Source organism: Vulpes lagopus, chromosome 23 (genome assembly GCF_018345385.1).
Source record: "Vulpes lagopus strain Blue_001 chromosome 23, ASM1834538v1, whole genome shotgun sequence".
Taxonomy (NCBI): domain Eukaryota; kingdom Metazoa; phylum Chordata; class Mammalia; order Carnivora; family Canidae; genus Vulpes; species Vulpes lagopus.
Window position 1 is genome coordinate 46,123,922 of NC_054846.1, and position 14,166 is coordinate 46,138,087.

A 14,166-nucleotide genomic window follows, 5' to 3' on the forward strand; every position below is an offset into this window, starting at 1 on the left:
GAGCCTAATCCCGGGCTGTCTCCACCCATTGGTGCTCGCGCGACCTTGTCACGGGGCGCGGGCCCTCTCCCAGGTGTCCCGGCCGCGCCGCCGCGGGCGCCCTGCAATGCCGGGGCCGGGCAGCCAGGCCGCGCTCTCGCCGCAGCGCTGCGGGCGCCGCGCTCTGGGGACGGCGGCCTCCTCACGTGGGGACGATAATGCGTGCGGGGCGCTCGCCTCCGGGGTGAGTTCTCTCAGGGCTCCAGCCGCGGCCCCCGTCGAGCGCCGGTTTTGCACACGTGCAGAGGTCCCACACGGCGGGGGCTGCGTTTCCGGACCCGACGGCGGCTGGGGTCAAAGGTCGCGGGGCCGCGCGAGGCCGCGCCTGCGCAGTGCGCCTCCCGCCGCGGAGAGGAAGGGCGGCGGCGACGCGGGCTCGCGAGAGGCGGGGAAGCCGCAGCTCGGGGCGCCCGTGCCCGCCCGGCCCGCGGGCGCTGCGGAGGGAGGGACGCAGGGAGGGACGCAGGGAGGGCGGGCCCCGGGCTCCTGACTCATCAGCCCCGAGCCCTTTCTCGCGCGCGCTCCGAGTCTCAGGACGTCGCATCCGGGCTCCGCGCGCGGGGGGAACCCGGCTCCGCGGAGGACCCGCCCCCAGCCCGCGGGCCCGAGGCGGCCGGAGGGAGGAGGGAGGGCGGCGGCGCCCCCCCGCACGCGGGGCCAGTGGTCGCGTCCGCGGAGACTCGGCTAGGCCCCGACCGGAGCGCCTCGCATCGCGCCGCGGACACACAGCGCCCCCTTCTCGGAGGGGAGGCTCTTTATTTCCCGGCAGGCCCCGGGCGGCGCGGGGCATCCTGGGACTTGTAGTCTTCGCGAGAGGAGCGAGGAACCGGATCCAAGGGGGCAAACTAAAGCACCTAGGGACTCGATTTCCCCGGGCTTGCGGTGGGTGGGATAGCGAGAGGCGGACAGAAGAGAGGCGGGGGGGGGGGGGGGGGATGAGGCGGGCGCGACGCTGCGAGGGGAGGCGATGGGCGGGCGGGCAGGGGTGGAAGGGGGCACGGGGGTGCAGCCTGTGTGAATGACGCCCTGCAGGCGGGGAGCCTTTCGGGGCAGTGGGGGGAGGCCGGAGGACACCCTGCGGAGACCCTGCCCCGGGTGCGGCATTCCTGGCGGGGACGGCAAGAGCGGGGCCTAGGCGCACGGAACCTGAAGGCTCTGCCTGGACTTCAGGCGGGTCCAGGGGACCCCAGCAGGCCCCGCGGAGTGCAGTCGGTGTGCAGTCGGGGCAGGAGGGTCGGAGGACGCTGGGATCCCGCGGGGCAGCCGAGCCCGACCGCCGGCCTCCCGGCCAGCTCACCCGCTTGTTGCGTTTGTTGTACTAGCCACCGTGGGACCGTCCTCCGGACCGGCAACTTCCTCCAACTCAGGGAGATCCTACAAGCCAGACGGTTGGGAGGGGAGCAAACTGTAGGGGTGAGAAAGGAGGGATCCCAGAGAAACAACTTCCTCTTTTTCTTCCATTTCTTTTTCCTTGTTCCCACAGTCCTTCCAATACTTAGCTCCCTAATGCTCTCCCGCCTTTCTAGCCCCACCCATTTAGATACCCAGTTCCCTCTTCCCCACCACTACGGAGGAAACGCCTAAAACCAGAAAACCAATCCGTTGCAGGCTGCGACCCCTTCCCCCTCTCTACCCCCCACTAGCCCCATTATTCTTCCTTCAGCGCCACTGACCATGATAGCCAGTAAAAAATAAATAAATAAAATAATCATTTGCTAGCTAACTGCTCCGTACTTTCCTCCCTGCCCTCAGTACCTCCTGCAGCTCCCGGTAGTGCAGACTCTGGCTCCTGCAGCATCCTGGCTTCCTCTGATTCAGCAGGAAGAGCGAGTATGCGGAGACCAGCACTCCCCCTAGGGTGAAGGCCTCAGTACTGAGCTCCAGCACCAGCAAGCCCGCCAGCTGCAGGTAGACAGGCTGAGGATACTACAGGGAAGCCAGCACCTGTTTGCCCCTGCCCCGTTCCCTCTTCACCTCCTCCTCCCACCTTCTCCTTCATTCACCTGTACCTGGGACAGGGCAGCTGGGGCAGGCCCCAAGGCTGTCTTCATCACCTCGACCACCACCACGATGAAGCCCAAGATCAGACTGAAGATGTTGAGTATCATCATGGCCTGCACCTGCCAGTGAGCCAGCTCAGCCCTGCCCGGCCTAGGAGACTCCTGGGAGCCCCAAGCCCCACCTGCAGCTGAGCCCCAACACAAAACTCAAAACTCGACTCCTCTTCTTCCATCTCTAAATGGGGCCATCGGGCCTCTAACTTTCTTGCGTTACCTCCTCAGTCTGTTAGGCGGGTCGGGGCAGAGAGCTCAGGATTTGTTAACATTCAGTCACTTCCGGGCCTGAGTGGTGTGTGTGTGTGTGTGTGTGTGTGTTGGGAGAACAGTGCCGCATCCTCATGCCCTCTCACCTTCCAGAGGCGGGGTGCTCGGCGCAGCTCAAGGGTAGCAATCCCAGTGAGGAGACCCTGAATGGTGGGGAAGGCAAGTGTTGAGCTCTGGCCTCAGGGAGGAGGGGCCTCCAGGACCGTCCTTCCACCCTCCCTTGCGATGGCTCTTACCAGTGCCCCAGGCCCAAGTGGCAGTGCCGTGGCCATGTGACAAGCAGAGTTCAGGCAGGCCACGGAGACAGCAAGTGGCACCACAGCCACTGCCAGCCACAGCTGGCTCACCTGGAGGCCGCACGCGGGGCATGTGAAGGGCATCCAGGGATCGGCAAGTGGGAGGAATGCAGGTTGGCGGAACGCAGTCAACCAAGGGCGAGTGAAGGAATGGGGTATTCTTCAGTGTTTCTGCCTCGCGTTCTAGTTACTTACCTATATGTTTTCCCCACATGATGGGATCTAATTGGAGACTAAAGGTCTTGCTTCATTATTCTACGTTTTCTCCACCCTCCTCCCACTCAGACACTAGCACAGCTTCAGGCATGTGGTGGGTGCTCCCTAAACATGGATACAACTGAATTGGGGCTACAGTTGGACATTCTAAAGCCTGAGGCGGGGCAGCCTGGCCTCACCGCCAGCGCCAAGAGGTGCCCATTGTGCCTGTGCTGTGCCCAGCGCTGTAGCTTTTCCAGATGAAGACTGGAGCTCTCCTCCCGCCGAGCAGCTCTCTCCTCCATGGCTCCCTCGCCCACTGGAGTTCAGTGCTTCCTAGGCTGGGAGAAATGCATCGTGGCGCCTATCAGCAGATAGGACGTGCGGCAACATCTTTCAGCTGTCCCTTTGCCCGCTTCCAAAATCTGGGGAGTTGAGGCTCAGGGCCTCAGACCTACCTGGTCTGAAGATGCTACTCCAAAGGGATGGGACCCAACAGGGCCTGGAGCTCCTGGCAGGGTCTGGTAGCTCAGAGCAGACTACAAACTTGTCCTGGCAGAGACAGGCTGTCAAGGCTGGGTGGGGTGGGGCAAAGGTCCCCATGAGGGCCTAAGGTTCCAGGGAGCGGCCATGGGCAGGCACCAGCCTCCGGTTGTTCCACAAAGCGCACAGCCCTGCCTTGCTCTGTCCCCCTTCTGCCCATCTGTGGGTCTTCTGATTGCTCACCCCATCCCCACGGACACTATCACCACGGGCCCCAGTTTTCCCCTATTTCCATCTAGTTGTTCTCCTTTTTTGCTTCCTCCTCAAATTACCTGCTGTTCCCCAGGGAAATCCCATATTACTGTCTGGATTGGTCCCCTGTCATTACTACTTGCAGTGTTTGTTGTCTCAAGACCAAGCAAGGTTTAATTCCCCTGGCTTCCTGTCTCTCACTTTCTGGACAGTTTCCCCCTCGCTTCTTCCTTTCTTGAAGGATTTACTCTGGATTGGATGCTAACTTAGTAGATGGGGATCCCAGTTTATAGCGGAGCGGGTTTTGTTTTTTTTGTTTTTTTGTTTTTTTTAGTGTTACAGTGTTCATTTGCAGCTAGATACGTTTAGAAAATAGTCCCCAAATGGTCAGTCCTGGACAGGACACTACCGCACCAATGACTATTTTTGAGAGCTAGAAGTTGCCTTGCAGTCAGGCCCACCTGGTCTAGAATCTCAGCTTTGTTGCTTTCCCAGCTGTGTGACTTTGGGTACATTATTCTACCTGTTTGCACCTCGGTTTGTTCAGACTGAGTGATAAAAAGGGGGCTAACAACATGACTGTGAGGGCTTGTTGACTCGCGGTGGGCACTTAACAGCCATCAGTGGTGCGATGAGCTCACACAGATGTGCCTGATGCTCGTATACCAGAGGCTTATTCAGAAGCTGAGTTGTGCCTGAATATATGCTCCATGGATCAAAAATAGGAAAGGTGCAGAGCCTGGGATCTGGAGCAAAACCAGACCTGTGTTCAAATCCCAGATCTCCTCGGATGACCTTGGGCAAGTTACCTAATCTCTCTGTCTCCTTATCTATCAAGGGAAGTTAACAATACGGATGCCTATACTACACTCAAGGAGTTAGTTGCTTTGCGTATTAAAAGAGAAAATGCAGTGAACTAGCTCAGCCTGGCACCTTGCACTTAAGTGCCCAACACTTGTTAGTGGCTATTATCATTATTATTATTACTGTTGGTAGAAGAAGACTGGGCCAGAAGACGCCTGGGGGTTAGTCCTGACAGGCAGGGTCCTGGGAAGCAAGTGGTGCTGGGCCAACACTCCCTGGAGCACTGCGTCCCTTCCTTTTTCCTGGGGAGTGGGAATCACACTTAAAGGGATTCTGAGAAGTTATGAGTCTACTCCCAGCTCAATCCGCATGTGCATTAATTTCCTTTGGTGGCAGTGGCCCGACCATGTGAAATGCCGGGCTTGCTCTGCGGGTCCCTGAGCTGCTAGGCCAGTGGCGAGACCCTTTGGCTTCATTTTCCGTACCTGGAAGTGCAGGCCTTATCCTCCAGGGTGTTATTGTGAGGATCCTCTCCGACTAAATGTGTGAACGGGCATTCCATCAGTATGGATCGGGTCTGAGCTCGCCGCCTAGGAATTCGGAGCCCCGTCGGGGTTGCACTGTGCCCAAGGCCCGGCGCCCCCAGCCCCTTGTCTCTGCTCATCCCCCTCGGTGCTAAGCACGGTGCCTGGTGCTTAGGAAGCAATCAGTAAATATTTGTCGTATTGAAGAGCCATCAGGGCGACTTAGGGAATGGAGAGGAGAACTGGAGAAAAAGGAGCCGGATCTGTTTATCAAGAACAGAAAGGACCAGGGAGTAACTTTAATAATGTTTCTTGTACGGCCGACATTAACTATCTCTATCATCGCCCCTCCTCCTCCTCCCCAAAAAGAGAGACAGAAATTGTAAGGGAGAGGCTGCGAGATAAAGCCCCAGGAAGAACTTCCCGAGTCCGTGCATGTCGGGGCAGAAGGCGCGGCCCAGCCAGCTCCGTCCCTGGTATGTCCGGGCGGGGGGCGGGGGCGGGGGGCGGGCGGCGGGCGGCGCGGGGGCCGGGGAAGGACGGCGTGACCTTTGGGCATCCCCGCTGGCCTCCCGGGGAGCCGAGCGTGCGTCGCACCCCCGCCCCGCCGCGGCGCCCCGGCCCCCGCCCCGCGCCCGCCCCGCGCGCCTCCCGGGGTCCCCGCGCCCGCCCGCGCCCGCGCCCGCTCCCGCGCGGCCCCGGCCCCGCCGCGCCGCCCCCCGCATGCTAATGGCCGGGCCGCCTCCCGCCGCACACAATGCGGGCCAGGGCCGGGGGCGGGGGACCGGGGAGGGGGCGGGGGCCGGGCCGGGGGCGGGGGGGCCGGGGCCCGGCGCATCTCCCCCGGCCCCACGTAACGCTGACGCCCGCGCCGCCGGCCCGCCGCCCGCCGCCGCCGCCGCCGCCGCCGCCGCCGCCCGCCGCCGCCCGCCCGGGGCCCGTGAGTAGCCGCTCCCCCCGCGCCGGCCCCCCCCCGCCGCCCCCGCCCCCGCCCCCCCGCGGAGGGGGGGCCGCCCGCGCGCCCGGCTCGGAGCAGGTGCAGGGGGCGGGGGCGGGGGAGGGGCGCCGGCGCGGCCCCGAGCAAACTTCCCCGGAGCTCCCGGGGGGGCGGGGTGGGGGCGGCGGCCGCGGGCGCGGGGGGCGCTGGGGGGCCCCGGGGGCGGGGGCGGGCGGGGGCCGGGGCGGCGGGGCCGGGCCGGCGGGCGGGGGGCGCGGGCGGCTTTGTAGGGGCGCGAGGGCAGGGCGCGGGGGGCCTGGGGGTGCGTTGCGGCCGCGCCGGGAGCCGGAGCGGAGCAGCGCCCCCCGGCTCAGGTAGGGCTGCGGGGCGAGGGGGCAGGGACCCGAACTCTCCCGGAGCGGGGTGGGGGAGGGGCGAGGCTGGGGGGTGCTTCCCTCTCCGCGTCCCAAACAAAGTGTCACAAAGAGCTCGGCCGGCGGCAGCGGCGGAGGCGGCTGCAACTCCGCTTTTGTTCTCCCGGCCGGGGTAGTGAGCCCTGGCCTCCCAGCCTCCCACCGCTGCCCCCCCATCCTCCTCCTGGCTTCTCCTCCCCGGGAGGGCACTGGGGTGCTGCTGGAACAATCCCCTGTGCAGGATCACAGGTCCTGCCCTACTTGCCAGCCTGCTTCTGGGAGGGAGGTTTTTCCCAGAGGCTCTCCTGCCCTGCCCACCCCCTCCTCGCCCCCCCCCCCCACTAGCCCCTAATCTGAGGACTGAGGCTCATATGGGTGCTAAGACTCTGACCTTTCTAGGGTCAGCTCCAGCTAAGGGGACTTAGGGCCGGCCCCCTCGCCGCCTCCCCCCAAATCAGGGTCCTCTGGAACTTTCAGAAGAGAGGTCAAGTTGGGACATGCTTGGGGAATAAGCTTCACTATGGTGGGGGCAGGGGGCAGTAGGGCAGCAGGTGTACCTTCCTCTCCTTCCCTTGCTGTACGTTTGGAGTCCATGACTGAGGTGCCATGCCCCAAAATCAGAAAAGTGAGGATGGAGGGAAGGAGGCTTTAACCAAGAACTCGGTGTAAAAGATGGGCATGCTGTGACGTGGGGTCAATTCAGAGGAACTCCCCCAGCAGGGAGGTTCAGAGGGCCGTGGAGAGGAGACCCTAACGGGGAGCTACTGGCATGTGGTTGTGATAAAAGTGGCCTTGACTCCAGACCACCTAAGAAGCCCCCTTTCTTTCTTGCCTCCCCTTGTGCACTGTTCATCATAATTGGTAGCGGACCTCGGAGGTGTGGGGCTCTCAACAGAGGGAAGAACATCAAGTATTAGGAATGACCAGTGACAGACGCTTAGTCACAAGTATGCCTCAGAAGTCCTGAATCCCTGCCCCTTACACTCTGCCCCTAAAAACTTTTGAATCCCTGGTTGGAGGGACAATCTTTTGAGGTCCCGCACTCAGTGGATGCTTCTCTGTACGTGTCCTTGTTTCCGAGTCTTCTTACCAACCCTCCCAGCCCTCCCTAATGCTGTAAGGTTTGATGGTCCACATCCCCTTCCCCACCAGCTTTCCCAGCACATAAAAATAATTGGCCTGTTGCTTTGGAAAGATTGCTGATCCCTAACCCCGGCCTGGTATCCTTATAGAACCCAAATAAGGGCCAGATAACCCCTGATTCCCAGTGGAGGTGGAAAGTAGGTCAGTGCTACTGTCTGGCCAAGTCTCGTGGATGGTGTTTAGGGCCTGACTATAGAAAACGCTGTGATTATTGCCCGCAGGCAGGACATGCATGTCGTGGGTTCCAAGGCGGTTCTTAGACCTAGGACCCTGTCAGTGTTCTCGCCTATTAAAACAGAACAAAACAAAACAAAACAAAACAAAACAAAACCGCACACACAAAAAAACAAAAAACCCAAACCAAACAAAACCCCTCATGGGATCTGGTGCCTGGGGCCTCCTTTGGTGTGGAGATGATTCAGGAGGTCTTGACTGGGCCTGGGAAGGTGTCTAAGTGGGTTTTGTTGATTTGAGGCTTACCCTCCTCCCGGGAAACTCTCCCTGCTTGGGAATTCAGCTTCAATTTAGGCCTCCTTGTATATCACTTTTTTTTTCCATCCTGGCAAATGCTATGTGCAAAGCAGGTCTTTTGTTTTTGTTTTGTTTAGGGAGAGGAAGCTTTGCCCTGTTCCTACTCTACTTGCTCCCTATATGCAGTCCAGCCTCCTATGAGGTATTTTGTTTGCTGTCCTACGGGCAGTTTCAGGGGCCCTAGAATCTTCTCAAATCAGAGTATGTGCCCATAGGTTAGTCAGCTATGACCATGCAGTATTCCCAGCCTCCCCCCCCTCCTCCCCCACCATCTGCTTCCTCTGAATATACCAGATTGGCTGTACACCAGGATGTTCCGGGAATCCCCAGGAGAGCAACAGAATGTGATGGACCCAAATACGATGCCTCAGTAACTCATTCCAGGATGTACAAACTGTAACTGTCAGGACACTCCTTAGAGCTAATTAAAATTCTTCTAGTTACATCTATTTTTTCTATTACATTTATCTATTTTCAGTGACACCCAAAAGGCCAAAATAATCCCTCTGGTACCACTGGTTTCTCCCCCACCGGCCCCCACCAATGGTTCCCAGATAGGAATTCTTAAAAATCCTCTAGCTTTTCTCCGAGCTTTATCTGTGGCGCTAAAATGGCAAATGTGGCCCCTCTAGCTCCTGCTCGCCCTTTCTATGGTACCGAGGTTGCCACAGTGGCTCCTGTGGTAGCCCACTGCACTCTCCATGGTACTGAAGGGATGACCATTGGTTTTTAACATCTCTCTGGGGTCCAGAAGAGTCCCTTGACTCAGAACCACAAATTTTCAAGCAGGAAGGGACCATCCATATAAATTAGTCCAACCTCCTTATTTTACAGATGAGTAAACTTGGAGGTCAAGTGATTTACTGAAGGTTGCAGGGCTATTAATAGTCAGACTGGCCCCACAATAGCCTCCTACTCCTCGGTCCCACTCTTTAATTCACCTTTGATGACACTACCCACGGAGCCTAGCTGGGCTCTTGGTCTCAGGGAAGGGGTTTATTTGGAAGATCCAGAAGATGACGGTGGATGCCCTAATTCGGAGCTACAGATGTACAAATATTAAACGTGGTGGTGGAGGTGGTTTACTGACCCTTGAATGAGGACACTTTCTCAATCAGCCTCCCGTTAATAAAATTCCCTTAACCCAGATTTCACATGTAACAGGTACCTGGCCCTTCGTGGAATCTTATCACATTCATTAAATGTGAAAAATTAAAGAAGCCTTGGACCTCCAGAGCCTTTTCTCTTTGCTGATAAGCAGGGCTGACTCCTGGCCCAGTTCTCTTCTGTTAAAGATCCTTAAGCAAAGTAATGCTTGAGTCCTTTTCTTTCTCAGTAACCCATTTCAGTTTCACAATGCCTATTGTAAGGAAGTTCTTTATATCTCAAATATTCTTTCTATCTCAGGCAAAAAAAAAAAAAAAAAAAAAAAATAGGTTAGGCCCACAATCATCCAGGCTCAACCAGATCCCGTTCTGTGTGTAAGCAGGAAGGTAGGCTGGCGGACTTCTGCTGCATCCTCCCCAGGCCTCTTTCCATGAATGTTAATTCTGGGGTTGCTTCTAAGTCCTAATGCTTACCTCTGCAGCTTAGAATCAGGAGAGCCCCCACCCCCCACCCCCCAATCTTCTCAATGCTCTTCTCCTTCTTCAGAACTGGAGCTCTGCACATCCCAGGCCCAGGGAATTTCAGCCTGGAGAATTTTAACCCTTTCCTGCTCAGAGCGTGTGCTGAGCCCCTATCTGTGCAGATGGCCCGGCCCCGCCCCCCGTCCCTCACTCCAGCCTCTTGAGCTCAGAGCCAGTGTAATCCTCCTCTTGTGTGAGGGAGCCTCTCCCCTGCAGAGAGGAGGAAAGCCTGCCTCGGAACAGCCCTGGACAAAGGGGCTGAGATGCCCCATCAAACTGCAGGCTGCAAGGTTTGAAACACGGGGATGAATCCTATCTGGTATTTGCAGTTTTTAACCCCTTCCCCAGGCCAGCAGCGCCCCTTAACTTCCACTCCTCCCCCAACTCTCTCTTCATTCCCTCTCCCTCTGGCGCTCTCCCCCTTCATGCCCCTCCCCCTCTGTCTGTCTCCAGACTCTGCTGCTGGGAGGTGTTTCTCTCCCATGCATGAATGAGTCTCTGTAATGAATGGAAATGAATGGATCAGGAATCCAGGCGGAGGGAGGGAGGACGAGGGGGAAAAGACAGAAAGACAGGATAAGGGCAGAAGGAAGGACTGTGGAGTGTGGGAGGATGTTTGGCTGGCTGGTCAGTTAGGGGTCTGAGAGCAACTGGTCTCACTTGGATAACTGGGGAGCACGTCAGGCCCACCCCCATTTGCTCATCAAGCTACATAGCCTAACTTGAATGAGAGAGGGGCATCCTGTGACGGTTTCTACCACCAGGGGGTGGTGGTGGTAATGATGATGGTGATGATGGTGATGGTGGTGGTGACATGGTGATGGTGGTGGTGACGACGGTTGATGATGGTAGTGGTGGTTTTGGACAAGGCGCTTAAAATGAATAATTTGGGGCAAGACATCTGGGTTATCAGGGAGCCTGTGGCCTGGGGAAACGAGGGAGCACACCTTTTGAAGGCAGCAGTCCCCTCCTGCTGCAAGGAAGGGGAACGGAGGAATAGGCTGCAGGAGTATGGGGTGCTAGGAGTGTGGGGGTGGGGGTGCCTCTTTCCACTGCTGGAAACCAAGGCTCATCTTTACCTCCAAATCTGTGTCTCTCTAGCTCTTCAGCACCTGTTGCCTTCACTAGCAGCTTTTCCTCCTCCTCTTCCCTGCACTCCCCAGAACCAAAGAATGTGAAGGGGGTCCATGGAGGTGAGTGAAGCAGCTGTGGCCTGAACCTGCAAGTACTTACAACTGTACCCCTTCCCTCCCTCCCTCCCTCCCTCCCTCCCTCAGAAGTTCTGTCTGTGGTCCCGATAGCTCCACTCGCATCCACATCCCACTCCCCCCCCCACCCCCGAGGGGAGTGGGAAGGGCGCGGGGTGTCCCGGATTCGGGCCCTCGGGGGCCCTCAGGGGCCACCGGCCGCCCGCGCCCTTGCCTTCCGCAGCCCCTGTCCTCGCATCTGTCTCCGCAGGCCTCACGTCCCCGCGCCCCGGGCGGCCACTTAGCGCCCTCGCCCCCGGCCTTCGACGGCGAACTGGATCTGCAGCGCTACTCCAACGGGCCGGGCGTGAGCGCCGGGTCTCCAGGGATGGGGGCCGTGGGCTGGTCGGAGAGTCGCGCGGGCGAAAGGCGCTTCCCGTGCCCGGTGTGCGGGAAGCGCTTCCGCTTCAACTCCATCCTGGCCCTGCACCTGCGGGCGCACCCGGGCGCCCAGGCCTTCCAGTGCCCGCACTGCGGCCACCGCGCCGCGCAGCGCGCCCTCCTGCGCTCGCACCTGCGCACGCACCAGCCCGAGCGCCCGCGTAGCCCCGCCGCGCGCCTGCTGCTGGAGCTGGAGGAGCGCGCGCTGCTGCGCGAGGCCCGGCTGGGGAGGGCCCGGAGCGCGGGCGGCGTGCAGCCCGCCTCCCCCCGCCGCCGCCGCCGCCGAGGGCCCGGCGCGGCCCCAGGCCCCCGCGTCGTCCGCCTTCCGGTGCCCCTTCTGCAAAGGCAAGTTTCGCACCGCGGCGGAGCGCGAACGCCACCTGCACATCCTGCACCGGCCCTGGAAGTGCGGCCTGTGCAGTTTCGGCGCCAGCCAGGAGGAGGAGCTGCTGCACCACAGCCTGACGGCCCACGGCGCCCCCGAGCGCCCCCTGGCGGCCGCCCCCGCGGCGCCCCCGCCGCCGCCGCGGCCGCCGCCCGAGCCCAGACCCGCGCCCGCGTCCGCGTCGGAGCCCGAGCCCGAGCGCGACGCCCCCGCCGCCGCCGCCGCCGCCGCCGCCGCCGCCGCCGCCGCCGCCGCCGAGGAGCCCCCCGCGCCCCCGGAGTTCCGCTGCCAAGTGTGCGGCCAGAGCTTCACGCAGTCCTGGTTCCTAAAGGGCCACATGCGCAAGCACAAGGCCTCCTTCGACCACGCGTGCCCCGTGTGCGGCCGCTGCTTCAAGGAGCCCTGGTTCCTCAAGAACCACATGAAGGTGCACGCCAGCAAGCTGGGCCCGCTGCGCGCCGCGGGGTCCGCCTCCGCGGCGGCGCGCGCCCCGCAGCCCCCCGACCTCGGCCTGCTGGCCTACGAGCCGCTCGGCCCCGCGCTGCTGCTGGCGCCCGCGCCCGCCGCGCCCCCCGCGCCCCCCGCGCCCGAGCGCCGGGAGCCGCCCAGCCTGCTGGGCTACCTGAGCCTGCGGGCGGGGGAGGCCCGGCCCAACGGGGACGGCGCGGAGCCCGGGGCTGGCCGCGGCTTTGCCGGCTTCCGCCCGGCGCCCGCCGCCCTCCCGGCCCGGGCTCGCCGACCCCGCGCCGAGGAGCCGGACGACGAGGAGGAGGTGGTGGAGGCGGAGGACGAGGCCTGGGCCCACGGCAGGCCGGGGGGGCCGCTGGCTCCGCTGCACGCGCGCCCCGCCGAGGGCCCCGGGCTCGCCGCACCTGCCGCGGGGGCGCAGGCCAGGCCCGCCGCGCAGGGTACGTAGGGGCCCACGGAGGCCCCATCGCGCCCCGCTCCTGCCCCCTCCTTTGTAAGAAAGGGCCTGCCTCTTAATTCTTTTTTAAAAAAGAAAAAAAACCAAACCACTTCTGGACGCCACTTTTGGAGGGCACAGCACCAGACCCGCCACCCCCAGGCTCCCTCCACCCCGCTGTCTCCATCCCCAGGGGGCGGGCGGCCAAGCCCTTTCTGACGCGCCCTTACCTGTGTGTTGCAGAAGAGAACGGGCTGTTAGCTGGAGGGACTCGGCCCGAAGGCGGCCGCGGAGCCACGGGGAAGGACTGCCCCTTCTGTGGAAAGTCTTTCCGCTCAGCGCATCACCTTAAGGTGCACCTGCGAGTGCACACAGGTGAGGGGGGCAGCCTCCGGGCTGCGGGGGGCCGAGGGGGATGGGGTGGGCCGCGGATTCCTCTGGCCCAGAGGGGCCCCGCGCGGGCAGCAGAGTGCAGGGCCTTGCTGGCGCCCCGCCTGACCCCTGGCGCCCCTTCCTGCAGGCGAGCGCCCCTACAAGTGTCCGCACTGCGACTACGCGGGCACCCAGTCCGGCTCGCTCAAGTACCACCTGCAGCGCCACCACCGGGAGCAGCGCAGCGGGGCCGGGCCCGGGCCCCCCCCGGAGCCGCCGCCCCCTTCCCCGCGGGGCTCGGCACAGCCGTCGGGGGCCAAGCCCGCCCCGCAGCCGGCCGCCTGGGCGGAGGGCGCCACGCACCCCCGGCCTCCCCCGAGCGCGGCGGCGCCCGGGTCCCGTCGGAAGCCCGCCAGTCCCGGGAGGACCCTGCGCAACGGGCGAGGCGGTGAGGCTGAACCCCTGGACCTGTCCCTGCGGGCGGGGCCGGGGGGCGAGGCCGGGCCGGGGGGCGCCCTCCACCGGTGCCTCTTCTGCCCTTTCGCCACCGGAGCCCCGGAGCTCATGGCCTTGCACCTGCAAGTGCACCACAGCCGCCGGGCTCGGGGCCGCCGGCCGCCCCCGGCGGATGCGTCCCCGCCCTACGCCCCCGCACAGTCCGCAGAGACCCCCCCCAGTCCTCTGCAGGAGGGGGAGGAGGGCCCCGGGCTGCCGGGGGCCCAGGAGCGGTAGGGAGCCCGCCTAGGGGCGGTTAGTGTAGTGAGCTCCCCCGCGGGGGCGGGGGGCCTAGAGGTAGTGGGTAGAGCAGCCAGCGGGGGGCAGCGTAGGGCCCGCAGCCGCGCCCCCGCGGAGCAGAGGTGAGGGGTGGAGGGCGTAGGAGGGTGGGCGGGCGGCACCCACCCAGCCCAGGGGAGAGTCACAGTGCCTTAGCAGTGGCAGGGGGAGGAGCGGAGGACGGGGTCCGGGCTGCCCAGGCCGGGCCCCTGGGGAGGAGGCGCTCTGCCGGTCTTCGCTGGTCCATAGGCGACAGAGTTTATTTTTGTACAATGGGTGGGGGTGGGGGGCACTGTACCCTTCTAGCCCCTTCAGGGGCCCCTGTAGACGTCGCTATTTTTGGTACGATTCCTGTCATCCCTGTCGCAGAGTTGTGTCCCCAATAAACAGGTGTCTTGAGGCACAGGGCTCTGCGTGTTTGCTTATGTCCCGTGCTCTTCCAGCCGTTCTGTCCAGAAATACTTCTTCCGGCACTTAGTGACCCCCCCACCCTCCGAGAGATTCGTGCCAAGCAAGACCTCTTGGGCTTTCCCC

The 14,166-nt window shown here is 62.3% G+C and overlaps 2 protein-coding genes across 7 annotated transcripts; one reads left to right on the forward strand and one right to left on the reverse strand.

Moving 5' to 3' along the window:
* Positions 1 to 943: 943 nt before the first annotated feature.
* On the reverse strand, positions 944 to 5,381 carry TMEM253 (transmembrane protein 253). 6 transcript variants are annotated; one of them, XM_041738599.1, is made up of 8 exons: positions 4,879 to 5,381; positions 3,313 to 3,406; positions 3,055 to 3,195; positions 2,600 to 2,710; positions 2,450 to 2,506; positions 2,043 to 2,159; positions 1,795 to 1,941; positions 948 to 1,413 (listed from the first exon to the last, which is right to left on the reverse strand). In XM_041738599.1, the coding sequence occupies exons 3-8, from the start codon at positions 3,157 to 3,159 to the stop codon at positions 1,333 to 1,335; spliced, it is 618 nt and encodes a 205-aa protein (XP_041594533.1). In that variant the 5' UTR covers positions 3,160 to 3,195; positions 3,313 to 3,406; positions 4,879 to 5,381; the 3' UTR covers positions 948 to 1,332. The 6 variants fall into 6 exon arrangements, with proteins under 6 accessions (XP_041594535.1, XP_041594533.1, XP_041594532.1 ...); XM_041738598.1 differs by having other exon boundaries at positions 3,313 to 4,695; XM_041738601.1 differs by having other exon boundaries at positions 944 to 1,444; positions 3,313 to 5,381.
* Positions 5,382 to 6,054: 673 nt separating this feature from the next.
* Positions 6,055 to 14,035, forward strand: ZNF219 (zinc finger protein 219). The gene is given in 7 exon segments (XM_041738595.1): positions 6,055 to 7,214; positions 8,019 to 8,083; positions 10,671 to 10,762; positions 11,028 to 11,453; positions 11,455 to 12,490; positions 12,730 to 12,861; positions 13,007 to 14,035. Coding segments are annotated over 5 exon segments (2,184 nt in total). The 5' UTR covers positions 6,055 to 7,214; positions 8,019 to 8,083; positions 10,671 to 10,756; the 3' UTR covers positions 13,591 to 14,035.
* The last annotated feature ends 131 nt before the right edge of the window (positions 14,036 to 14,166 follow it).